Source organism: Thamnophis sirtalis, unplaced genomic scaffold (genome assembly GCF_051295495.1).
Source record: "Thamnophis sirtalis isolate CommonGarterSnake01/CBP01778 unplaced genomic scaffold, rThaSir2_p1.2 scaffold_6, whole genome shotgun sequence".
In the NCBI taxonomy this organism is placed as follows: domain Eukaryota; kingdom Metazoa; phylum Chordata; class Lepidosauria; order Squamata; family Natricidae; genus Thamnophis; species Thamnophis sirtalis.
The window spans coordinates 22,167,127-22,194,280 of NW_028261386.1; the positions used below are offsets into that span (position 1 = coordinate 22,167,127).

At 41.2% G+C, this 27,154-nt stretch overlaps 2 protein-coding genes and 1 non-coding gene across 8 annotated transcripts; 1 reads left to right on the forward strand and 2 right to left on the reverse strand.

The window, feature by feature from the left end:
- The first annotated feature begins 598 nt into the window (after positions 1-598).
- On the forward strand, positions 599-1,303 carry OST4 (oligosaccharyltransferase complex subunit 4, non-catalytic). 2 transcript variants are annotated; one of them, XR_015696891.1, is made up of 3 exons: positions 599-822; positions 951-1,110; positions 1,207-1,303. XR_015696891.1 is itself a non-coding variant. In XM_087717388.1 (2 exons), the coding sequence occupies exon 1, from the start codon at positions 952-954 to the stop codon at positions 1,063-1,065; it is 114 nt and encodes a 37-aa protein (XP_087573514.1). In that variant the 3' UTR covers positions 1,066-1,110; positions 1,207-1,303. The 2 variants fall into 2 exon arrangements, 1 of the variants encoding a protein (XP_087573514.1); XM_087717388.1 differs by lacking the exon at positions 599-822 and having other exon boundaries at positions 952-1,110.
- A 116-nt stretch (positions 1,304-1,419) lies between these two features.
- AGBL5 (AGBL carboxypeptidase 5) lies at positions 1,420-23,110 on the reverse strand. Of its 5 annotated transcripts, XM_087717385.1 has the most exons (18): positions 23,046-23,110; positions 21,149-21,445; positions 20,454-20,625; positions 19,077-19,243; positions 16,565-16,714; positions 15,763-15,940; positions 14,790-14,968; positions 13,537-14,053; positions 12,344-12,513; positions 10,576-10,711; positions 8,840-9,027; positions 7,088-7,287; positions 5,015-5,182; positions 3,280-3,377; positions 2,952-2,998; positions 2,526-2,686; positions 2,324-2,403; positions 1,420-2,108 (listed from the first exon to the last, which is right to left on the reverse strand). In XM_087717385.1, the coding sequence occupies exons 2-18, from the start codon at positions 21,385-21,387 to the stop codon at positions 2,037-2,039; spliced, it is 2,922 nt and encodes a 973-aa protein (XP_087573511.1). In that variant the 5' UTR covers positions 21,388-21,445; positions 23,046-23,110; the 3' UTR covers positions 1,420-2,036. The 5 variants fall into 5 exon arrangements, with proteins under 5 accessions (XP_087573511.1, XP_013923342.1, XP_013923341.1 ...); XM_014067867.2 differs by having other exon boundaries at positions 1,420-2,403; XM_014067866.2 differs by lacking the exon at positions 23,046-23,110 and adding an exon at positions 22,750-22,966 and having other exon boundaries at positions 1,420-2,403.
- A 941-nt stretch (positions 23,111-24,051) lies between these two features.
- Positions 24,052-24,124, reverse strand: TRNAA-AGC (transfer RNA alanine (anticodon AGC)). Its single transcript has one exon. It is a non-coding gene; the product is annotated as a tRNA-Ala (tRNA).
- Between the last annotated feature and the right edge of the window lie 3,030 nt (positions 24,125-27,154).

Sequence of the window (27,154 nt, forward strand, 5' to 3'; positions counted from 1 at the left end):
CTGCCTAGGCAGGAAACCCTATACCGTTTCAGACAAATGGCTATCCAACATCTGAAACGGTATAGGGTTTCCTGCCTAGGCAGGGGGTTGGACTAGAAGACCTCCAAGGTCCCTTTCAACTCTGGTATTGTATTGTATTGTATTGTATTGTATTGTATTGTATTGTACTGTACTGTACTGTACTGTACTGTACTGTATTGTATTGTATTGTATTATATAGTTATGAAAAGCCGAACGACAATACAGTCTTCTCTGGGTTCGACAAACGGGTCACGGTTATCCCCAGTCTCTGCCTGGACGAGGATACTACTATCTTTACTGCTTATTAAGAGTTTGCTTTTATTTTTAATTGGCTGGTTTCTCCAAGCTGTCCGGAGTATGTAAGTGTCTCATCTAAATAACACGCCCCTTAAAGGTAAATTTAGACGCGCGTGTTGCGTTTTCATTTGATGCATTTGAAGGATCCGAGAAAGGGGGTAGGGCGTCAAGGAGAGGCGGAGCAGACACCAGCCGGACTCACCTACAGGATGGCCGTGGGGCCGCGCTTTTCCTTTCAAGCCGCCGGGGGGCGCTCGATCGCGCGTTCCCGGCGCAGGGATTCGACTCCCTGAGCCGAGGGCGGTGCGCGACGGCACGAAAGAAAGCGGCGCCTCTTCTTCAGTACTTCCGGAACTCGGTCGGTTCCGTTCCCCCTTCCTCCCCCCGCAGCTTTTCTAGCGAGAGCGGAAGGCGAGAGCGGCCTGCCTTGACGTCGCCGGCTGGAGCCTTCGGAACAGACTGACACGAGGAGAAGGACGGTGGGGGCGCTGCCCAAACCGAGAGGTGAGAGGACTTGGCTCCAAGGCCTTGCCACGTCGCTTTCTTCCCGCGGAGAGACTCCTAGGGCCCGTTGTCCCTTCAAGCCCTCCCGCGGCCAAAGTGGCGGCCTAATCTCTGTTTTTCTCCCGCAGGATGGTGACGGACGTGCAGCTGGCCATCTTTGCCAATATGCTTGGAGTCTCGCTCTTTCTCCTGGTCGTCCTTTATCACTACGTGGCCGTCAACAACCCGAAGAAGCAGGAGTGAGCGAATGACTGGAGCGCCCCCTCCTGACCACCCCCGCCCCCAAAGGTAATTCGGCTCCCCTTCTTTTCTACCCCCCCCTTGCCTCCCATGGATCCAGAGGCCGTGATTATCTCACACCCACCCCTCCTTTTCTTTTGACAGAATGCAGAGCCATCAGCACATGAAGGCCCAGATGCTATAGCTGTACTTGGCTTTGTTGAAACCCTGGAGATAATAAATGATTAGAGAATACACTTCATTTTCTGTATCAGAGACTTGTTACGTTTGCATCACTTCCCATTCCAACCATCAGTCTCTCTTACACACACAACACACACACACACACACTTCAAAAAGCAGTAGGTTTTCTTTTGTTTTACTGACAAACGAAATTTATTAATAGAAACATGTTATAAGACAAACTTGTTTCAAAAATAGTTTCCAACCCAGTAACCAATTATGTACAGTGGTGGAAGTAACATTGGAGGAAAGGTCTTGGCCACCGCTCTGGGCTGTAGTCAGACCAGGAGGAGCTGGTCATGTTATGGTTTCCACGTGTCATACATGCACCTACACAGCTTCTTGCAGTTAGCCTGGTTTGCTTCTTTTTTTGAAAGGCACCTCCTTCACAAAAAACACAAATTAGATGGATTTTCAGACGAGGATTGCTGGGAAACATTAAGCCTTCCCTTAAGCCTTCAATGTCTTGTGTAGCTGGCTACAAAAAAGGATGTGATGTGAGGCCCTTATTCCTGGCAAAGTCTCAAAGTCAGAACTACTGGCTGCTGTCTAAAAAGCAGCTTTGGTTTAAAAGAGGGGAGAGGAGGGGAAGGGGGTGATTGGATCTGGAACTCATCAAGTGCCAACAAGAGGGGTCTCGAGAGGTTTCTTCCACACCAAGGGATGAGTTGGAGTCAGCTGGCATGCTGTGGGGTGTGGCACTTGAGGAGCTAGAGCACATTGGCTGCAGCTGTTGTGCCCCCACTGGCAAGTCAGGCCTCAGTGCAGAAAGACAGGATCTTGCGGTAGGTGAGTTGGGGGGAATCTGGTCGCCCAGGGAGATGCTGCAACAGAGAGAGCTGGCTCAGAGGACTAATGATGTCAACTGCAGCTATGCTGCCCCAAAGTTTCAATAAGGAGGGTGGCTACTGCCTATACAACGGTAAAGGCGTTGCTTCTTCTTCTTCTGTCTACAAGACAAGGGTTCAAGGGGATGGCAGCGGCTGCAGGTAAGGGTTGCAGCAGCAGCTGGCTTTGCAGAGCTCCCTCCTCCCCATACCTCGTCCAGCAAAACTTTGTGAGGGCACATAAAAAGTGATTCTTCCCTCTGACTCGTTACTGGCATTTCCAGTTGAAATTCTGTAGGAAGAGAAACAAGGTTGTATCTGTTGCCACTATCCAGTATGGAAAATCTGAGGGACTGTCCAAAAAGAGCAAATGGCAGCCTTGGTAACAGTACAGAATGCCCTGCAAGAACCTACCTGGCAAGGAATTTTGTGCTGGTATCTCTGGGGCTGTGTATTTCCACACCTTGAGGGAAGAGTCTTCACTGCAGCTATGAAATCTGAGTAAGTGCTGGGTTTGTCCTACTGGTCTCCTGCGTATGGGAATCCGGCTCGGCCGAGGCATCAATATATCTAGACTGCAAGGAAAATACTTGGATGGAAGTTGTGCATCATAGTCAACCAGTAATAAAGGACCTTAGGAATCCTAAGAGAATGCTGGACAACCAACACTAAGAATATGAACAATTTCTAGAATGGTGTTAGCTTTCTTGCTTACAGATGACTAATATGAAACTCTTCCAAACCCAGTCCTTCCATGTTAGTAGGCACAAGAGGAGAAATCCTACAGATCTTTCCACCCGTCTATAAAACTACTATTTGTTACCTTTTAGCTGGTATTACCTAGTAGTTTCTGATAGTTTTTCATTGTTCAGCCGTCTTGAAAAGCTCTGCAAGGAGAAAGAGAAACCAATTGGGATATTAGGATTGCATGTAAAGCCTGTATGTCCATTGCTACCATAGTATTGGTACAGTGGATATTGATGATAAGAAATCACTGTGCTAGCGGGGTCCTACAATGTGTTATTAAAGTTTGGTAATGCCAGACAACTAACAGCCCAGTGATTGATCTCTAGTGTAAGGAAAGCCCTAAACAGACTAGCAGCCCAGGGAGATGGTATTTACCCATGAGAGTCAAGCTCTCTGCACCAATGTAATCACTGCCCTTTACCTGTAGCAACGCTAGGCCACAAGGTGGAGGCTTCAGCTTCTCAGGGACATGCTCAGTGCTAGCCTTGGCAGTTTTATGTAGGCTGGTGCAGCTGGGTCCTGCATGATCAATGAGAGAAAGGTAAATGAGGGAGGTAATTCAAGCTGTAAGTATCAGACTCTGATACTTCTGTGGAGCAATGAGATCCATCATATTTAGCAGTGACAGAATGATATCCCTAACAGAAACTTGGAGGTTTGTTGTCCCTCAGGATAATATTGGGTTCACTGTATTGTTTGGGGCAGAGATTTCAGTCAAGATCCAAAGGGACTGTGATTGAGTTTTCATAGAGACTTGCTGAAATCAGGACAGCTGCTCACTTCAGACACATTAATTTCAACACCATGGAACCACAAACTAAGTAAGATGTTATTTAATCTGGCATGCTATGTAATTTCTGTTTATATAAATCGTTGCCCAAAAAAATTGAGTAAATTGAATAAATTATCTTAAGTTGTGGGAAAGTATCATACAAACACAGCCAATATTACAAATAAAAATATATAAAAATTTTGGCTGGATACTGGGTTTCTCAGATGTTTAATCCTTCCTATTCAGGTGTTAATTTTGATGATTATATTCCTTTTATCTGCGAATAAAGTACTATTTTTAAAATGTGATGATAAATGCCTATACATAAGGAGTCAAAAAATTGGGAAAGATGTATCTTCCTTAGTGAATAGTAAAAAAAAAGTCAATTTCTGGATGGAATCCTTAGAAAGATTGAAGATACAAGCAGATTTGAATAAATCTTATTTTCAGTCAAACCAGAATAAATGCAAAAGTTCAATATTGTATTTTAAAAAACAGGCTCATCAATGATTTGCTTGTTTCTTTTTCTCAAATTGCTGAGTCTCTGATATAGCTTATCACATCTCCATCACTGATTTGATCTAATTTGCTGGTTTGTCTATATATTACTGCCACTGAAGACTAAGCTGATGCAGATTTGGCTTAAAAAATATTTTTGCCTCCCTTCCAAGACTTTCAATTGTTTGAGCTTACATATATTACTCATTCTGAGTTGTGTTGTATAAGCAAAAGCCTATTTGAGAAAGCCAAGTATTTCTTCCAAATGACATACAGAGTAAGCTGAATAAATAAAACTGTCCTGGCAGCCTAGAGTGAACTTTTTAAAGTCATGCTGCTTTTACCCACCATTAAAATCACAGTGATGTTAGATTCCAGTTTAACTGCAATTACAAAAACCGTTTGAAAGCAGCATTCAGCAAACTCTGCTCAAAAATAACACGCTTCTCTATCTGAATTTTTTTTTTTGATCGAACAGCTTGAGTGGGTGGATGGGAAGATGAATAGGCCCCTATAAATGGACTGGTCTGCACTTCTACAACTTCAATGTCAAATATCTCTCTCATCACTAAATTATGTTTAGTGTCAGTAAACTTTTTTTCCCAACCAACCTTGCAAGAAAGAAAAAGGATAGCTAGAGATTAGTTCAAGGAAAGAAGAAACTCCCTGAATCTTCATGCTGTGGCCTACTGTGAGTTGAGTGGCTATACTTACACTTTAATTACTCAGGTAATATAGGTGCAACTGACATCTAGAAGGAACAGGTCAACAGTATGTGACCAGTTACATCACTTATATCTCTTCTGCTGGCATATTCCAATAGTCCATTTAATTTCTGTTGTAGAGGCACTCTTTGGCAAAGGGGGAGGGGCAGTGTTATACAAACCTGGTATGTTGATAGTAGTTGGAAGGGAGCAGGAGCCTAGGCTGGAAGTCAGCTGGAGATGAGACGTGTTTCTGGTGGAACAAGGGAGAGAGGGTGCCTGGATGCTGCTCACAGCAGCTCGTAGCAAAGTCTGGTGCTGATGGCGTCTCTTCTCCTGAACTCGAGGTTCTAAGTAGGATGAGGGACAAGCAAAATGCCAGCTCTGAAAGGTCTTGGTATTACCATCCCTTAGGTTCTACTTATTCCTTTACAGAAATTACCTATGCATCATCCTTCAGTGAAAGAAGCTTATCTACAGTAGCACAGGAAGATGAGAGAACTCTTGTTACCTTCTTTTCAACTAAGGCCAATTCCATTATTTCAGTGTGTATTGTACTATAGACCACCTGTCCTCAACCTTTGCGGAACCAAGAACCGGTTTCATGGAAGTCCATTTTTCCATAGACCAGTGGGGAGGCGTGGTCTTACGTGTAACTTAGATCTTGTGCATGTGCAGATGAAGCTTTGCTTGTTTACCCATTGCTTGCATGACCCAGTTCCTAACAGGTCTCTGACCAGTACTGACCCATAGCCCTGGAATGGGGGATCCCAACAAAAAGGAGAACTGTATTGCATACTTAGTGCTACTGCAAGCCATGAAAAATATAGCTGCAATGTGTGTATGTGCATGGGCACGTGCCCAGTCAAATGTGCAAGATTAGGACAGGCTGTCTTGATATTTTCAGGAGGAAGACAGAATAACCCAAGGTATTACTGGAAAGCTCAAGTTTCAGAAAAGCAGACATTTCATCCTTGCAAGGATGTCAATTTCTTTCTGTGCTCCGCCACATGCGGAGGAGATTGGTGCTTATATTGTATTGCAGGCTCTTGAGTCTGGGGAATTGGGGGGGGGGGGCATCCTCACCCTACATTACAAAGTCAGCAAGGTGTTGCTTGGGGAAGGGAGTCAGTTATAGAAGGTACAGATATGTACTGTTTGCTGAGACACAAAATGTAAGTTTATTCACTGACTCCTTCCTCCTTAAGACCTGTCAAATGTTGATATTTTTCTTTTGCAGCAGCAGCAGCAAGTAAAGATACCAAGAAAGTAGAATTGCTGAGTATTTGTCCTCTCTGTCTTAAGCTTTACCAACACAGAGTTTGACACAATGATGCATTCACATAACATACTCAATACTGTTCACAAAGTAACCCATCCTCTGGGTTCACTTAATACACTAAACTACAAAATATCTATGGTTATATTGTTTGTCAATGTCAGGCAGAATAATGTTTATATCCTCAAATATTTGTTTTCACCCAAGAGAAAAGAGCATCATGAGTGTGGTATTTCATCCACTGACTGGGTCACCTTGGATTTTACCTGGTTTCATATTTAGGGGCTATTTGTAAACATCTAGTATGATACAGTTTGCAACCCCTCACTATATATATTACCGGTAGGGATTTAGAGCTGAAGAATTCAGACTCAGATCCTTGCTTTATAATTAAATACTCTTGATCACGGGTGTCAAACTCGTGGCGTGACGTTGCCATCACATGACACTTTGTGACGTCGTGCCCCCCCCCCCCATTTGACACCTCTGCTCTTGAGGAACGTTATCCCCTCTTAGCTTAATAAATTGTACTGAGGACAAAATTCATTGGCACAGACACTACTCTAAAGCTTCTCACTAGTGTGAAATCAATATAAAACAACAGCCCAAAGGGTAGGAACAGAGTATATCTCATGAGAGGTTGAAAAGAGGAGGCTCCATAACCTTTTTCAAAGTACCCAACATATTGCTAGAGAACACCATTTTCCTGCAGCTGTCTCATGAGGCAGTAGTTCACAACTTATCAAGTGATATCTCTGTCCAGTGCTATATGCAGGTATCACAGAGGCCATCTGAAGTTCATGAAAGGTGAAAGGGGACTTGGATTGACACAGGGGAAACTTGTGTAAGATTCTTGTATGTGTTTATTTCAAAAATTGAGAAGAAATAACGTTCTTTTAAGGCTGCCTCTTTCCACAGCACGTCCATTCCCAGATCCATCTGAACGCTCCCAGCACCGATTCGTTAGGCAGCTTACCTCGCACAAGGGCCAGCACCCTTGAGGCACCTTTCCGAGGGCTCTGCCCCAACCCCCCCGAAGAGGCAGGGGTGTGAGAGGAGTTGAAGGTGAAGCTGGGTGAGGTCTTGACCTGAGGGGTAGCTTGTTGATTGACACTACCATTACTGAAGCTTCTGGCTCGGCAGAGAGAATTCTCTGAGCTGGAAGCAGAAATCCCACTGGAAGAAAATATAAAAGGAAAGAATCAGAGACAGAGCAGCTCTTTACCCAGTGCTCCTGGCAGGAGTTATTTTTTTTTGCATCTGAGATACAAAGATTCTAAAGTAGCCCTTCTGAAGCCTTTTGCATGATGCTTAACCACAATGTCTTTGTTCCCATATACAACTGTAATTGTCAGTCTATTCGTCTCCTGCTCACCTCCTTTCTCTTCCCTTTCCTCGTAAAAGGACATTAAGCCTGGCTCTTTACCCAGGGACTAGGATAAGAGTTTAAGGAGAGTTGTTAGGGCACCCTGGGAGGTTGATTTTTGGTTTTTATATATTCTTATGGTTTTATTATGAGCTGCCCAGAACTGTTTTAAAATTATCAGACATAAACCTCAAAAAAATTAGCATAAAATAAATTCGCTCAGCTCAACTCATCTCACAGGTTGTGGGGAAAATAGAAGGAAGAGGAATATTAAATATGTTCACCACCTTGCGGTGGTATTTTTTTTTAACAACTATGTAATCTCTTAATTCAGGGTAGAGTCACAGCAACTGAGTGGGGCCAAAAAAAGCTAAATCTAAAATAAAATAAATATACAGTGATAGCTAGTTTGATATGTAGTTACAGATGCCAGGCTAGAAACTGGGAGACTGGGTTCTAGTAGCACCTTAAGAACAAAGCCAGCTAGGCAACTGGAGTGGTCACTCAATCTCAGTCCTAGGAAGAAGGAGAGGGCAAACCACTTTGAAAAAGTATTGCCAATACAGTTCAGGGACTTGTCCAGGCTATCACCAGGAGTTAAAAGGAACCAGATAAAAAAAAAATATAAAGCAACATTCCTGTCAACATAGAATAAATTTGCCATGTTTCTTAAATGTAGTTCCATTAATTTTATTGCTAAAAACTGAATTGTAGTGTTCTCACCAGTGCACGTATTAGAAGAAAATAATAGATCACATATAATCCTTTCCTAAAACAATAGAAGAGAAAATAGTACTAGAACAAAGTACCATTTCTTTCTTCTTAACCCCTTTTCTCTGAAATCTGAAGGGAACTGTTGTTAAGGTAGAGGAGGAGGCATTCTTCCAAACCGAATATAAATCAGTGAGGATTTTAGGATTATCATTTAACCTTCTCAGGTCCCCTTTTTAGAATATTAGCCTTCTATTCTCCTTCCAGCCATAAGGATCAGAATTGCAAGGTAGCAGGTGCAATTTCAAAAAAACACAAACACCTCTTCTCTCAATTATTTTAAAAAGAAAGCTTTTGTGACAAAATAATCTACAGGAAGATTGATTCTATTCTATTATTAGGACTAATTGAATGTAAGTCAAAGGAAGGGTATAATAACCCTCCAGAACGCAGGTATTCTATCCAGGCAGATATACTTTCTATGCAGCAAAGCTGCAAATAAAGAGACTGCGGCAATCCAAGATTAAAGTCAGGGAAAGATTTGTGGAAAACAATCCTGAATTCCTAGAGACAGTCCTTTGTCTGTCCCAGTTGAATTTCCTATGAGCTTTACTTTTTTCATTGAACCTACATCCCCATCTGGTCACGTACTTGCCCCCCTTGGGTGGGGTTTTGGTGCCCTTCCTCTTGGAGTAGCCTGTCACTCCTCTCATGCTGCGCACATGTTTCAGCATCCAGGCACGCAGATTGCTAAGGCAACTGTGTTCAGAGAGGACAATCCGAGGCCAGGGGTTGCATTCTGCCATATCCAGTGCTGCGATTGCTAAAGCCCTTCCAACCTGTATATGGAGGATGGAGTAGATTGTTAAAATTCAGGCCTTATTAGTGTTTTTCTGATAGTTTTTAAATCTAGAGCAGGATTCAATAAAAATAAACCAGAAAGACACCAACCTTAAACAATTGCTAAGTACACCTCTACAAATAAAGGGTGAATTAGTTTTATCAAAGGCCTCAAATATGGTAATCAGATGTGGTTCCTAAACTTATATCATGTTGATCAATGAGCTGAGAAGAGAAAACAATACTGAGGCATCCTGTCACTGGCATCAATTAACTTGAAGATAAGGCCAGCCAATTTCCAGCCTGGCAGGTTCTTTGAGTACCAATTTGTGTCCCAATTCCATGATTCCAAATTTCTTTTGTGTATGGCATGTTTGGTTTATATGTTTCAGAGAATACACAAAAGCAAAAACTTGGGAGAAAAACCCCAGAATGTTGGGTAGAACACTTTAACAGGCATTGTGTCATCCCTGTGCTGTTCATTGTAAATCAGTTTTCCACTGTAAAGGCATGACATTGCTCCATTTTCCCAATTTTAAGGTAAAGGTAAGGGTTTCCCCTTTCCAGTCATGTCCAACTCTAGTGGGCAGTGCACACTTCTCAGCTGAGATAGCTAGTGTTGTCTTCAGACATTTCCATGACCATGTGGCCAGCATAACTATGTGCTGAGATGCACGGAATGCTGTTATTTTCCCACCAAAGTGGTACTTATTTATCTATTTGCATCTGCATGCTTTTGAACTGCTAAGTGGGCAGGAGCTGGGGCAAATAATGGGCGCTCAACTCTGTCACATGGTGCTCAGGTCTCAAACCTAGGCTGTCAGCTTTCCAGCTGACAAGATCAGTGTCTTTAACTGCTGAGCCATTGTTAAGCTTGCCTGATAATGGATAATCCCAAAGTAAATCACTTTACATTTCATAGTAGCAGAAAATCAAAATAAATCATTTACATTTTATAGCAGCATCTGAACAATGTTCCATCACCTGCCAGCATTCGAGGATACCTCACTATGAGTTTATGATGATCAATGCCTGCCAGATAAATGATTTTTCATGTGGCTCTACTTTTCAGTCTGTGATGTGCAATTTGTTGGCATCCAAGAAAGAACAGTATCTAAGCAGGCATTTAGTAAACTTACTCCTGAATCTGAAGAGCCAGAACAAGAAAGTCTAAAAACACACCCTCGGCACAGCTCCCTGAAATGCTGAAATTCTGGGAAACTCCAGAATTTTTAGCCATGTAAGAATTTGCCACTTGGACAACTTTATAACCCCACAATCCAAAGGCTACGGATGCTTTCCTCTGAATTTATCATGGTATGAGGAGTTGTCTGTGTGTTTAGGGCTTGAGCAAGAGAGAGAGAGGACATCGCGCCCCCTTGCATATATACTAAATAAATAGTCCTGAAAGCTCTTTGCAAATACTTCTCCCTGGATAGGAGGATGTTTCCTAGTGTAGGAGTGTAGACTACTCTTCCGCATGTCTTGGAACATGGTGACTTAATCTAACACTGAACCTAGGATGGGGGTGGGGTGGCCTGAGATACCTGCTCAAACAGCTCCACAGTGTATTTGGATGGGAATGTTGGGAGAGGAGGAGGTGTTGCCCGCCCATTATCATGACATGCTGCTGGAACAGTATTGACTGATCTTCCTGTGTTGTAATTACATTCCAGTGTGTAACTAGGAAACAGATGGAAAAGGTTACCAATGTTAATGCACATTATGAACTAATTCTTAGTTTTTAATATGATACATTCTGTACACCACCGATAGGTAATTCTATGATGAAATGTTTTAATACACTGAATTCGTATTTTTTTTCTCCCAAAAGATGTTGCCATAGAGACCTTTTCATCAATAACATTATCGGTAAAAAAATAGCTGGTGTTTTTATTATTCAACTATGCATTGGTAAAAAGATAGATTCAGGCACCAAATAATATTATGGTTTACTGTTAGACTCTTGACATCAGAAATGGAACATTCTGCTTGCTCTGATTAGGTAAAGCATCAATTTCTCTGCACAGAGCAATGGATTGAACTGGATGATTTTTGCAATCTCTTCCAATTCTGTGATTCCCCAAAGAAGCCAGCTTTCTTTTATTCTCTGCATTGCATCTTCCTACACCTGGGATAGCATTCAAGCAACAGGAGGAAAAGGAGAAGACCTTTAAGGGTCCCCAGTGGTTGTTTTTCTTCAACTATTCTCTTTGCAGTGAATTTTAATCATTGCTGAAATCCAAACTATGATTTGGGCAGTTAATTATTAGTGGCTAATTCATCTCAATCAGGGGCGTCAAACTTGTGGGCCGTAGGCTGGATGCATCATGCCCTGGCCACGCCCACCCCTGATTTAGTGAAGGGGGAAAAGTCACGATACATCACATGACAACAATGTGATGACACACTTGACATCCCAGAGCTATATGAGTGTTCTCATGGTTGTTGCTTAACCTTCTTTTTCTGTATTCCTTTTTTACCAGTAAGCTTCTTTTTTATAACTAAATACTTGGTTTCACTAACTTAAAAAAAAACACAGAAATTTTCTTTAACCTTTCTCATCTGCCAGATCATAATGCTGTATAGCTACCAGTTGTATTTAGCACTGATTTGTTAAATTCTCTGTCTTCTGGATTTTTCAGAGTGGGACCAAAGAAAGAGGTCCTATGTGGAAAAACTAAGAACACCCCAAATAGACAAATTAGAATATATCAGGAAAGTCAATCTAACTAGTAGCAACCTATTATATAACTCTCTTTTAAAAGGAAACTTTTAAGGAGCCCAGCAGAGAATTCTGGCAGTTGAAGCCCACATATATTAAAGTTGCCAAGTCTGAAAACACTCTAACAACCAAAATGCTAATGAAAAGACTCTTGGTCTCTTGTTATTCCTAGCTGAAAAAGAGATATGTTGATAGCACCAAAAGGATCAGCATGAAATCATTCTAAACAATAACATATGCCTCTGCTCAAATATGGATTTCTGTCAATATGAGATAGAACTTATTTTTTATACAAAGGCAAGTGTTTATACAAATCCTAGCCTTTGCCTGAAGGCCAACTATTTAGCACTGGGAAATTCACTCCATGGTGCTAGGGTTACTACATATGCTGCCAGAATTCCCTAATGAGCTTCCTCTCAACAGTTACTTCACTTGTGGGAATTTCTTCTCTCTGGCTTCAATTTGATCTACCAGATTCTTAAGGTGACAGGAACTTTGTAGATATTGGAGGTTTGGAGATGGGAGAAAAGGAACAGACCTACAGAACCAATGGTTGTCATCATGAGGCAGTATCTCATTGAAGCACATACCTGTGAATGATGCCTGAGGCCTTGTAAATGGCCACACGCCCACTGCCCTCTTTTGATTGTCCATCCCGCTTGTCTTTAGCATACATATTCTTCTCTGAAAAGTTGCACCCCGTGAAATCAAAATGAGCAGAGTTCAAGGAGATGAGCTTAGGAAATAGCATATTTTCAACCTGTAAAACAATTAAAGAGACTGGAGACTCAACACTCTTCCAGTTTTGCTTCTTGTCAGAGACACTGGCTGGGAAGCAACAATCTAGCAAAGAAACTGAAGACAGAGATTCACCCTACTAGAGAAAGCAATTCATGGTGATTAGGTTTAACAATTGAACAGAACAAACTGTCAGCTTCTGCATTGCTGTTGCTTCAGCTGCCATGAAACGGGGAGGGAGGGCTAGTATTTGGGAGGGGTTAATTGATGGGCTGGAGGAATCTTCTAGGATGTTCGAGATGCTCGGATGGCGCATGCGTGAGAGCTTCCTGCGTAGATTAACGGCCTCGACATTCCATCTTCGTGATGCCTGTTTGAAGTTATCTCACACCTGACACTTGAAGGACTTATGATTGGCCTGGAGCTATGATCCTAAGGGGTGGGGAATGGGCTATTCTATATATCAATCGCTTTCGCGCCTAATTAAGTAGACTTTGCTTTGCAACTGCTTGCTTACCATTTATAATTAGTAAAAGTACTTTGGATTTCCAACCCATGGAGTCTCTTAGTCTTTCTTTCCTAATTATGTAATGGAGTGACGCTGACACAAACACAGTACATGAAATGCTCAGAAGACTGTGTGCCAGGGTCAAACAACATCATCAGCATGGAAGTTAGAAAACAGCACCAACACACATAGGAACTTGACATCATTTTTGGTCTGAAAGGCACCTGAAGAAAGTATTTAGCACTTCAGTCAGAGAATCTCAGCTGAGTCTTCTGTAACCCTCCAAACCCAGTCCTACAAACAAGTTAACTAGAGGAAAAAGCAGGAGAGGCATACATTAAAACATCCCCTTTGTCCCTGAAGCCACTTCATCTCTATCTTTAATGTCCTTAAGTAAGTCTAAACTCATCTTGGAGGAACCAAATATGGGACTATTTTATCTGCCTTTAATCCCTTCTGCCCTGCCTTTGAGATTATATGAGCCCAATATTGCCTGTGTTGTTCAGTGCATTGCTAAAGAGGCCAAATAGGTCTCACCTGACAGTTCTCATCAGAAATGTTGTTCCCATACATGAAACAGCCACGCTTAGAGGCATGTCCATGCAGATCAACATAGTACGCCAGACCACTCTGTTGAGGTGGGATGGTTTCTGGAGCTGGTGGTGGAGGATGCTCAACTTCATTCTCACAATGTTCAGGTAACAGTTCTTTTGAAAGGATCCAGACATCAGAGTCATTGCTTCCTGGTACCTCTGAAGCCTCAAGGTCCTGAGGTGAGGTGATGCAGGAATCTCTAGAACAGTTGTGAAAGTTGTTTGTTTTCTCCAGCTCAGTAAGAGGGATGTCTTCGCTATGGGATTTGCGGGTACAACGCTGATTGGCTGTTTTTGTGTTGAGCAGAGGGACACAGGTGCGCCAATCAGGAGAACCAGGCTGCATCCGGCTGTGAACATGGTGATAGAGCATAACAGCCTTGGCCCCATAGACAGCAGGATGCAGCTCTGCATCAGGGTTCAAATACTGACGATTCAGATTAACTCCACGAGCGTCTGTCCTGTGGGAAGCAGAATAAAACATGATGAATGGGACTGGGCAAAGATGTCTATTGTGGATCTTGAACACAGCTACAATGTAGGTATGTATGTATTTCATGCTTTTATTATTTTTACAAATAACTCAAGGTGGTGAATAAATTAAGACAGTCTTCCACTTGTGAAGGAAGAGAAATTGCAACTATTGTCTGTGCATAATGTGCAGCTAATATTTCCAGGTCTCACATTATTTACAGACTGTTCACTTAAATGTTTATCCTAGAGATCCAAGCAGCTCATCCTTTCCACATATGAAGCTAGGAGGCAATTATAATGTATCTATGAATCGGAACAGACTTTGCTGACCATCAAACTATCCTAGTCAATGTTTCTGCTCATTAGCTCAGTGGCTAGGCAGTATCACAGGCTCAGAGATTTGGACTGGACTGGACTGGCTGTTGTTTTGAGAGCAGAGCAGATATTGCTTGATAAATCAATGATCTCATGTGAACACTTCAAGTCTTCAATCTTAATCTACTACAATTCTCTTATAACTGGAGGAGGGCAAAGAGGAAAAACAAGGATCTACTCTCCTTCCACACCTATTGGCCTTAGCCTATTGCTCTTTCTCAACCCCCAAGCAATAATAATCTGCTGTAGAAGCTAAATGTGGAAAGATTACAATCAATCACAAGGAACCAGAGCTTCTTCCTGTCCAACACCCATCTTCCAAAGCCTAAATTTCTGCAGGATATTTACCGATAGTGTCCTCGCATCACTCCATCTGGATTTAGCATAGGGATGAGCTTAAAGACAAACATACGACGCAGCATTTGGGCCCGAGGATCCTCCTCTCTCAGTATGAATTCCAAAAATCCATTGAACACAAAGCTAGAGGGTGTTTCCCCAGGATGTACTCTGCTGCTCAGAAAAAATACCTACCACAGGATGAAGGGGTCAAGAAGAGGAAAAATGTGAAAGTATTAGTGATTTTTCAAAATTGGAAGTGTTTTAGCTTTCCTTAAAGACTACAAGCCATGCAAATCTTTTTGTTTCCCACCTGTTTATGACATCATAATTATTATACCAGTATACAGTACTGCTTTAGTGTTAAGTGTCACAGCACAGAAATTAAAAGAGAACGCCTACCAGTATCTTCAGGCTCACCCTAAGATACAAATAGAAAAGAGGAAGAGAAAAGTAAAAGGAAATAGTTTGAATCCTAAAGTTATTGGGAAAATCATTTGCGCAGGATGAAGTTTTCAAAAACAGGCATTGCTAAAAACAAATAGAAACTCACAGACCGCCAGAAGAACAAAGAATGTGAAAGAAAAACAGGAGAGAGAAAAATACATAAGCAATTACTAAGAAGATTTTTTTCAGTTAAATAAGGAAGAGGCAATTAGAACAGAAAAAAGCAATGTGAAATATGAAAAAAATCAAGAGGGGAAATCAGATGAAAAAATAGAGGAAGAGCAACAAGAAGAGAAAGCAAATTAAGGGGGAGGGTTGTCTTGATTGATGCAGACAAAGCAATGCCTTGGTATTGTCAGAAGACACTTGATGGTTTATCCCCCATTGAAATGAGGGATGGGCAGTCACAACTGCCTTCCTAGCTCATCCACAGCAATTGTAGACCTATGGTTCTTTCTGAATAACCTATTACATTACAACCACTTCAGCAGCTTCTACAGCAGCATTTTCTACATCTCACATGCATCGACTAACTTACTCTCTTTCCCACAAAACAGTGTGGTCGGGGTGTGTTTTTGTCCGGGAATAACTTCTCCAGTCGAGCCTCCCGCGTCTCCTGCATGCCATGGCATGATGTGATGGTGAGCAAATCCACACGAAGCTTATCCAGGGAATAGCACAACAATTCCCGATGATAATAGATGGCATCCAGATAGCTGGAGATTAACAGAATAGGCAGGCCATTTCAATGTAGTGTGGTTTCTAATTTACTCCAAGAGCACCACCCTTTAGTTCTGTCCAAGGATCCTCATACTGACTTCTGCCTCCTCCCACCAAAAAACTTCACACAAGCCCCCCACCCCGCAATAATCTTCTTTTAAGGGTTTTACTTTGGAAGAGAGAGGAAGGAACATCTAGAGAATTTTCTCTATTGCCAATTTTCATTTCTCATCTTTGTCCATTTTTCTATTGGACTTTGATCCAAAAATCATTCCAACACTCAAGCGGGACTATTTTAGCTATCTGGGCCAACTTGTTAACCTTGTGCAATAAAGACCCATTCCCACAGTTTTCTATTGGGTGTTCTGAAAACTCATATGAAGCTGAAGGCCAGGAGGAACTTTCCGGTAGCCTCAGCCTTTCGATGGGCCCTCATTTTGAGATAAGCTTATTTCTAGAAGAGATGAGAGAGGGAAAAACTGACCATTTAGATCTTGAAAAATTATCCCAAAGCATATTAAATTATTTCACAAAGGCTGCCCGATGAAAAATCTTGCCCATCAGCTACCTCCCACTTGAGATCACCTAGGCCTGGCAAGGGAATCAAAGCAGTCACTTACGGTGTACCCCTGGGTGGGGCCGCCTCCTTTTTCCCTTTTCCACGTCCTCTAGAGTACTTTCTTGTTCTGTGGGTGGTGGGGCGCGGCTTCCCCTCAGCTTTTCTAGAGTCTGCGCCTGCCCTCCGACTAATTGTGCCATAATGTTGGACACTAGTTTAGATGGGCAAAGAAGGGTCTAGCTAAGTTTTTCTTTTCCACTTCTCCAGACCATTCCCCCAGCCAAGTCCTCTTCATTAATTCAATCTTATCATCCCAGCTTCTTTGAATAAACAAGCCCAGTTGTTTCCAAAGAGACAGAGAAATAAGAAAAATCAAGTAAAAAGGCAAGAATTTTATCAAAATGTGTTGGAAAGAATAAGGTGAGGAATTTCTTTCCATTTAGATATTTCATTTTCTTTATTCCCTTTCCTAGAGAACCAGTGTAGGATCACAGAGATTTTTAATTGGACTCTGAAAGAGTTATTTTTGCTTTTTTATCATTGCCATAGCTGCAAGTACACTCAACATTAGGAGACAATAATGATTGAGGAAGAATAATTAACCAGTAAGAACACAATCTCTTCAGGCTCCAGAAGAATTCCTGATTGTCATGTATTTATTTTAAAACATTTATTCCTATTCTTTATGTAATATTATCCACATTATCCTACAGAAAATGAAGCAGTAAAAATATAATGAAACTATTTTAGGTAACAGGTGATTCAGGGGAAATGATCACAGTAGAAAATAATGCAGATAAAAAACATAGACAAGTAAAACTCCTCTCCAGCAAAAAGTTTTGAAATGAATATGTTTTAATGCCAAGAGAGAGAGAAGGGGCCAAATAGATCTCTTTGGGAAAAAATTGTAAAACATATCTGGCAATCATTCTTTAGTACAAAGACGGGAGCCAACTCAATGAATAGAAGGAAACCCATTCTGTCCGATAAGAAAGAGGGTATTCTAAGAAGGGGCTTCTTCTACCAAGAAAATGGTTTTGCATGAATATTCTGTGGCTGGGCTCTCACAACACATTTAATTTGATCACTAGATTAACCCATTTTGGGGATTTGTAGGATAAACCAAAACACTAAACTAAATGGAGTACAATAGCAATAAACAAATGAAAATGAAATAAGTTTAGCATGTACAAATGCAACCACTAGCTTTTTAAATGATCCGATTGGAGGTGTTGTTCTTTGTACACAGCTAATAATTACAGATGAATCTGATCTGCCATACCTTTTCTGTAATAAAGCTTCATTTCGGACTAGAACCTGTATTGTATTTAATTTGAATTGAATTAAATACTTTATTGGCCAAGCATGATTAGACACACAAGGAAGTTGTCTCTAGTACTGATGCACTTAGTGTACTTACAAGGCAACAGAGAAAATAATAACACTAACAATAATAAAAGGGGGAAGTAAAGAAGATAATAAAAAGAATAAATAATAACACTACTGCCACACTCTATGTAGAGAGGAGAAGGCCCTACTTCTATAAAGGCTTTTATAATAATAGACTAGGATTTTTAATACTGATGATCCAAGCCATGAGATGCATTCTAGAGTTAAAAAGTTCTTAAATGGTGATTCGGGGGGCAGGACTGTAAGTCACTGATACAGCAGAAGTTTTGCATAAAGAAAATGACACATTAAAGCCTTAGCAACTCCAATAGGACTGGAAAATTGGTCTGAAATCATTTGGAACATTCCCACTCGCTGTAACGAACACCAAATTGGAGACACCTTTGGTTAGATACAAGAGAGGCATTTTTTGATATTCATATGAGCAGAAAAACAGTTAACAAATAATTACTAGATTAACTAGAAGCATATACACAAAAACACTTTCCAGGTGGCTCTCGATGGCTTTTTTTGACAGCTGAACGAGAGCAAGGATATTCCAAACCAAGTGACACTGTGGTTACATGTATTATAAGGTGATGTCCATTTCTGATATTTTGCATTAATTTTTTTTTTGCCATCCCTGCATATCTGAGTTTAGGTTCTGGGTTTAAAGAGAATTACTGTAATATGAGTTATTTTGTGCTAATGGACAGGAAATAGGAAAAAGCTTAGCATTCGGTATCTAGTTGTTTATTCAATTTACATATAAGCTGCCTTCACACACACGATCTAAGAGATATGAGTGATTGATGTAATACTGAAAAACAACTCTGGTCTCTCTTGCTTGAACAGAGGATCCATTTTTATGCATACTAGTAACCCACAACAGTAAACAATGAGGTGGAAAAGTTTGCTCAACCATCCCCAAACCTAAGCTTGGTGATCAAGCTCTAGCACTATCACAGAGGAAGGCTTGAATATCACCAAGACCCAGTCTGAACAGAACAATGTTACCCACTCTGTTCCCAATTGGTTCCTTCCTCCTTATTGTTTACACAGGTAACTCCAGGTAAACAATTGTTTGTATATATGCTTAATATACAAAGTATTTCTCCTAGTTGACTCTATAAGATATAAGACTTGCTAGGAGGAGAATGGTACTGTATCAAAACTAGAAATACCTGCTAGGAGAGAGATGTCTGCACTCTGCAAAGTGGGCATCTAGCTGTGTCAGCATGTCCTGGCATTCTGTGTATGAGTAGGGATAGCAGAAGGCAAAGTATGTGGTGGCTCCTCGACAATCCAGAAATCGGTGCACAAAAGACAGGACAAACTGAGTCTCCGCCATCTGCATGAGTTAAAATGCCCAAGAATGATCTCCAGTATAAGTTGAAGCATTACAGACAACTTAGGACACAAATAAACATAACGTTCTTCCCAGCCTGTTGCAATTCTGGTTTGCAGAAGATCCTTAGTTTTTTAGAATTACCTGGATCAGATGTTCAGCTCTACCAAATATATCAATGCTTTTATCATCTTTACTATCACAACACAACCCACCTGTTGTGATATGTTACGCAAATAAGCCTAAAATATTGCTTGCACCATGATGTTAAAATAAGAATCTAGAAAGACCATGATATGTAGGCTAAGTTATCTATTCTTTTGGGCAGTCTAAGCACACAAATGAAGGCAAATATACATGTCCCAGCATAATGCTGCAAGATCCAATCTGAGTTGGTCACTGGGACCAGAGATTTAGTATTTCGAGCTTTCGGACTCATGCTGGAGCCCATCCTCAGGGAACTTCTCTCTCACCAGAATGTGTGCTTTGGGCTATTCTATGCATAGTATTCATGTAGTGCCTGATTATGTGTGGCTTCTAAAGTAATGATCAGAATAGGCTTCTAAAGTAAAGTATCTGAGATAATAGGTTCAATTCTGCTATTGCTGGCTACACACAACTAGGTACCACATAAATATTATGCATAGAATAGCCCAAAGCACACGTTCTGGTGAGGGAAAAGTTCTCTGAGGATGAGGTCCAGCATGAGTCTGAAAACTTGGAAGACTAAATCTCTGGTCCTAGTGACTGACCCAGATTGGATCCTGTAGTGTAAGCACACATGCATTTTCTTATACTGTTAGGCAGTAAGAAGAATCATATACGCATGCATCTATGACTCAGCCAAACAGCCTGAAATTAAACCAAGCTGATATTGGATCCTGGAGATGGAAGAGGAGAGAATAAATTAGTGTATTCCAACTTTTGAAACATGGAAGAAACAGTCCAATAGGAACACAAAGCAGATAATATCAGGACCTCTTAATCAATACTCAAGACTCCCTTTCTGATGATTAGATACTGCCTTTGCCATTCCTCTTTTATGAAGCCCAAAGATGATTGTGGTTCAAATAAATTCACTTTTCCACCCACTCCCACATTTAAGAAAGTCAGGTTCATGTCATATGTTGTTTTTGGAGGCCACCTGGATATAATAGCACATTTAAGCCCAACCTCAGCATATCTTTCCTCAAAATACATGTTATGCAGATACCTCATAGGCAGGTCGCTCACGAATGCGTTCCCAACGGGGTTTGACAGGTACTGTCTTGACTAAAGGTGTCATTCCCTGGGAATAAAGTTTGGTCTGCTTATTCATATTCACAATATGAATCTTGATCAACTTGCCAGGCATTCCTCCCCTCACACTAAAGTAAAACCAGGATCTGGGGAAGAAAGGGGAAAGACAAAGAAGAGTTAGATAATAGCCACCCGTCATTTACACTTCAGATCTCAGAAATTGCATTTCTGCACAGAAAGACCAGGCACACTTGGAATTAGGAACTGTCCTTTTCACAGTTGACCTCCATTCCTTTTCTGTTTAAAGAATTCATATGCTTTTCCTGTCTACCAACCTACACTTTCCCTTTCTCTGGTATTTTAAATTGTGACACCATTGGAGTAAGATTTTGTTATACTGTATGTATATATGTATAATACATATATGCATATGTACATACATGTGTCTTTGTACATAAATATATGTATCAATATTTAAATCAAATTAAAAGTGAAAACGTCTGGTCTCTGTTCAGAATAGACTTCTAAAGTAATGATATCAGATGATAGGTACCTGCTATTACTAAATGGAAAAGGATAAAAAAGGTTAGAATAGCTTCCTTGACAATTGTATTTATACAATCAGTGGATAAAATAGAAAAATGGATGTTGTTTTAATGGTGCTTTTACCTGTTCCCATTCTCATATTCTGTCTCACCACAATCTGGCTTGGTCCACACATTGAATTCATAGTCTGCAGTTGGGAGGGAGTTGCCAAACACCACTGAGGCAGAAGAAGTATTGATGCTGCCACTGCCATTCAAGCTGTTGTCACCATCACCTTCCTGGTGTTCCACCTTCTCAACATGAGCCAAATTGCCAGAGTCAAATTTGGAGCTGAACAATAGGCTACCACAGCGTATTTCCATCGTAATCTCGATGACCAGAGTGGTTTCATCCTCCTACAATAGTTGTCTGAAGTACTTCCTAAAGAACAAAATGGAATGGCCACATTTTTACCTAAAATTCCTCTTTACCTTTACCTATCATATCATACTAATAAGAACACATACACAAAAACTCTTCAGTCAATACCGATTTAGCCCTAATTTATTACAACAAACTACTGGATCACAAAACCTATATTTTGAACTTCCTATAAGAATATCATTCAAATTTCTTGAATGGAAACATTTAACATTTTCTCATTCAATCCAGACTACCAACATCATTTTTGCCAAACCCAGTACTGAAAGTTAGCCCCAATCCTGCCTTCAGAAAAGTTGTCGGATTTCAGCAGCTTGAATATAATCGAAATGACTGCAGTCATTTATCAAAGAAGATATTCTACTTGAGACATAGCTGTCCACAACAGCAGGAATCAGATTGATACAAGTTATACTACTTGATTTAACAGGCTGTCAGGTTCCTGATCCCTTTTTACAGTGCTAGCTTTAAATTCAAAATTATTTGTGAATAACTCTGGTTATTCTTATTGGCTTTGATCTGGAGAATTCAGGAAATACCTGAATTATAACAACTCTAGAAATACCATGCCTAGATTGATATTTGGAACATTTGGCAACACAAACCTATCAAACTGAAATAAATACATTTTGAAAAGTTTGCAATATTTGCCGGGATAGTGGTGGTGTTACTTTAGGGAAAAAAGCAAATAAGGGGAATGTGGTATTTAAGAAAACGTTCTTAAGATATTTTTCTCACTCTTTCACAGAGAGCCAGTAGAAGGTAGTGATGAAAGTGTTGGATGGGCACTTGGGTGAACACTAGTTGAGTTTGAGACAATCACAATTTCTGAACCCAATCTCACAAGGTTACCTTAAGCTTTCAAATGAAATGCAGGTATAAAACTAATAAATACATACACAACATTAAAAGTACAAGAATTGCTGACCCAGTACCCCAGCCAGGCTGTGTCACACATGCCGAGGTATGTTTAACTTGGTTCCAAAAGAACATAGCATTCAATATATTATCCTGTAATTTTGAATAATATCAAGGCTCAGTTCACTCCTTGCATCAAGCCATTATGCAATTGGTTAATTGTGTGAACCAGGCACAATATTGCTGTAGATACTGTTGACTGGGAGATATGAGAGGCTGCTATTGGGGACACGTCATTCCTGAAGGATGTTTCTATAATAGGAAAATACATAACAGATATAATAGAGTAAAAACAACAAAGTCTGAACATGTTTTAGTCAGAGTGGGAGGAGACAGATTAATCCGTAGGGCTATTACTATCTTTTGCCTAATGGCTCAGTGGATACCTGAGCGTCACGCCCCCTCCATTTCCTTCCCGTTCGTAGGGGCCGCCTGTCACATGGAGTCAGAAATCAGTCAGGTAGACGCAGAAGAACCATTATTTTACTCTCCCCTTTATTCTTTCGACCCCCTTTCCGGAACCGAAGCTTCGATGGCGAGGCAATGAAGGGAAGGTCCATAAACTCCTATTTTTTAATTGTATATCTTGGACACACACAGGTGAGAACAAGAGGGTAAAACGGATGCAGTTATCACCCCAGCGCGGCCCACTCGCCTCCCTTCTCCCCTCAAATCCACCAACCTGCTCCCGTCGCCGCCGCCAGAGGCACCGGGCCAGGCCAGCCCTCCCTTCGGCCGGTTGCCCAGGCAACAACAACGCTTTTTATCATAGGCTATGTTTCTTTAGCTGGAACAATCCAGCTCCCTATTGGTCCGCTGTACCTCTCCATAGCAACACGATGCACCATTGGCTGGCCGCGTCCACTTCCATGGTGACATGGTTGCTATGGTAGCCGACGGGGCGGGAGCGCCGCCAATTAACTCGTTTTCGTCGTAAAGTTGGTGAGTCGAAGCCATTGGCCAAACCACGGGTGGGCGTGGCTACGGTTACTTCGCCTTACTTCTATCTGGTTTGTGAGGCGCTTCCAAGGAAGGGCCGAATAGAGGGGTTGCTGGGGACGGGGTCGGAAGAAGATTTCCGCTACTCCCAATGACCGCGGAGTGCAGAGTGAGAGATAATGCCAATGAAATAAAAAATATTTCAGCGGCCGGGGTGACAGCAGCTGCCGAAGGCCCGCGAAAAGCGTCCCCGTCGCAGCCTCAACAAAGCCGTTCAGTTGTTCCCCTCAGCGGCTCAGTTTTCAGGAACGCAACGGAGCGTCTTCCGCTCCACTCGGAGAGTCCTAAAAGCACGTGGCAGAGCGAGGTTTTGCCTTCAGCAGAAACAGGCCCCGAGTGATTTACCTCCTGGATCGCACAAGGAAGATGTCAAGGACCTAAAATTTAAAAGTTCCCTCAGGCTGCAATCCTCCTCCTCTTTGCCTTCTGAAATGTGGCTCGTTCGTGGAATCCCTCCCACTCGGTGCGGTGGATGTGCCGTAGAGTTGATTTTCTCATAACCCTCCCATCCTCGTCCTCGAAAAGCGTTGTCCCTTTGGGAACTGGATTCAAGCTGTAGTAAAAAGCTGTAGTAAAAAATATTTACACCATTAATAAGCGGGAAAACGTTGGCTCAAAACGGCAGACAATAAATTGAGGCAATTTATTTTTGATAGGGGCTTCTCTTTAAATAGCATCAAAATTGGAAGTGGAGGATGCGGGCATCGATCCCGCTACCTCTCGCATGCTAAGCGAGCGCTCTACCATTTGAGCTAATCCCCCTGTTGTGAATCCCTTTTTCTCTTAGTAAGAAACTATACTCATGAAACTGCTCCATTGAAAGATATATAATTACGGTTTCATTTTTGGCAATCTTTGTTCCTTTTTGGATATCTAGATTTAAGCTGCTCTAATTAGCAAAAATATTTGGAGTCTGGAGGGAGTAACACAAATATTTCTCATGTAAATGAGCCCAAACTATATTTAGGAAAAGCTCAACAAGGCTGCATATTGAGATACCCATCAAGAAACTGCTAGAACTCAAATTGTAAGACTACTTGAACCCAGAAAACAACAAAAGTAATGATCTGTGGCGAAAAGATTGCACTTTGTGCACAGTTAGGGCTACAGTAGCTGACCTGCAAACAGCTGAATAATTACTAGGTGGCAGCAAAACATTATAGAAAACTGGTGCAATTCATCATTCATCCAGATTCCTGCAGCTCATACATTGCACAGTAGCTGTTGTCTGCTAGAATTGGGAGACCGATGAGACCAATTTGGGAAGGTGCTCAGACTAAAGGAAAAAATAGTCCCACCTATCAAAACCTGTATTGTAAAAGACAGATTAGGATAGGAATGCAAGTTAAAATAGGCAGGAAAGTGGAAAGGCAACACCTATCCACTCTAGATGAGTAGAAATCAGCGAAACCAGATGGATTACATTCCAGAGTGCTGAAGGAGCTGGCAGATGTGATCTCAGAACCACTGAACCATATTTTTCAAAGATCCTGGAGCACCAGGAAACTACCAAATAACTGGAAAAGAGTTTGATGTCGTTCCCATCTTCAAAAAGGGGAAAAAAGATAATCCAAGAAAATACAGACCAATCAGTCTGACATCAATACCTAGAAAAGTTAACCAAGCAACAGATTTGTAAACACCTAGAAGTAAGCAATTACTAGAAGCCAGAATGGGTTTGTCAAAAACAGATCAGCTAGGCAAACCTCATTGCATTCTTTGACAAAATGACTAAATTATTGAACCAATGAAATGCTGTAGACATTTTGTACTTTTACTTCAGTAAGACATTTGACAGTGTACCGTTTCCTCCAACACAGGAGGAAATTATTCAGAAAATAATAGAATTTGAAATTAGAGAACAGGAGGATGAGCAATTTTATAAGGTTTGGGATTTGTTTTACCAATGGTTAGATAAAAAACATGGAAATGAAATTGTTTATTTATGTACTACCAGAAAGTTATAGTCATTGTTATGGAAGTTTTTTGCTATGAAATAGAGTGTTTGATCATATGATATATAAAGGACAATAATGTATTTAATGTATAAGAGTGGGATGATTTGAATGCTATGTATAATTGTAAGTATTGACCATGTTATACTGGAAAGATTTTTATATGTTAAATGGACTAATGATGATGTAATGAATAATTGATACATATATGAATTGAAATGTTCAATAACTACTTGGATTAACAATAGAAAACTATTTCTGGAGTTGAATATGCCACACTATAAGTATTGTACACTCTATGGATGATTAATATTAGCGGTAACCTGAACACATAATGCTCAATGATAATGATGTATTTAGTTATGTTTGATGGATAACCATTGATCTTATTTTTAATTGTAAAAATTGATGCACAAAAGTTTGTAACCAAATGACATGCTTGACGAAATTGAGGAAAGCTTTTTGTATGTGTTGTTTTGTTTTTGTTTGTTTTAAAAATAAAAAAATATTTAAATAATAATAATAATAATAATAACAATAATAACAATAATAATAATAATAATAATAATAATAATAATAATAATAATAATAATACCTCAAAAATAAGGCCAAGCATGAATTTCGGGGGTCAAATGAAAATAAGACCCTGTCTTCATTTTTGGGAAACACGGCAAATCATAACCTATTTCTTGGTAAGATAAAAAATATGGGATAGGGAACATCACCACCAGATAGATTTGTAACTGGCAAATCAAGCAGGCCCAACATGTAATCCTCAAAGAACTACCGTATTTTTCAGATTATAAAATGCACCGGAGTATAAGACGCACCAGGATTTTGAAGAGGTAAATTTAAAAAAAAAAGTTTTTGCCCTCCCCGGCCCCCAGGAGCATTTTGCAAGCCACCCAAACCCTCTGCATGCCCCATTTTTTGTGAAAAATGGGGCATGCAGAGAATTTGTGAGGCCTGTAGAATGTTCCTGGGGGTCAGTGAGGGCAAAAACAAGCCAAAAATGACCCAATTTTTCATAAAAGTGGGCCCATTATTTTGCAAAAAAATGGGCATGGAGGGGGTTTGGGAGGCCTGTAGAGTGCTCTTGGGGGCTGGGGAGGGCAAAAATACCCCCCGTTTTATGAAAAAACTGGTCCATTTTTTGCTCATTTTTCCCTCCCCAGCCCCAGGAGCACTCTGCAGGCCTCCCAAACCCTCTGTGCATCCATTTTTAGGAAAAATGGGATGTGCGGCATGGGGTTTTGGGAGGCCAAAAATGTTGTGTTCAATGTATAAGACTCACCCAGATTTTCACCCTCTTTTTGGGGGGAAGAAGGTGTATCTTATACTCCGAAAAATATGGTACATCTACCTGGAGGGAAGCATGCAGTGGCATGCTCCAAGGCCGGGATGGCGAACCTATGGCACGTATGCCACAGGTGGCATGCGGAGCCATTTGTCAGGGCACGCGAGGTGTTGCCCTGTCAGCTGGCCAGCACGCATGCACCTGCTGGCCAGCTGAGTTCAGCCTTTTTTAAAGCCATTTTTCACCCTCCCCAGGCTTCAGAGGCTTTATAGGAGCCTTGGGAGGGCGAAAAGAGCCTGCAAACCAGAAGTGACTTCCGGTTTGCTCGTAGGGTTGGTTTAAGCCCTCCGGAGGCTTCAGGGACCTTCAGGAGGCTTCCCTGAAGCCTCCGGAGGGCTTAAACCGATGTGCTCATAGGGTCCTTTTTAGTCCTCCAGAGGCTTCAGGGAAGCCTCCTGAGGGTTCCTGAAGCCTCCGGGGTGGGGGATTGTTTTTGCCTTCCCCAGGCTCCTATAAAGCCTCTGGAGCCTGGGGAGGGCG

Coding starts and splice junctions, on each gene's coding strand:
- OST4 (XM_087717388.1), top strand. CDS start 952: ATGGTGACGGACGTGCAGCTGGCCATCTTTGCCAATATGCTTGGAGTC.
- AGBL5 (XM_014067867.2), bottom strand. CDS start 21,387: ATGGAAATACGCTGTGGTAGCCTATTGTTCAGCTCCAAATTTGACTCT. Junction 16,715..19,076: donor AGACATCTCTCTCCTAGCAG/GTATTTCTAGTT, acceptor CATCTAAACTAG/TGTCCAACATTATGGCACAA. Junction 12,514..13,536: donor TTTCTGATGAGAACTGTCAG/GTGAGACCTATT, acceptor ATTGTTTTACAG/GTTGAAAATATGCTATTTCC.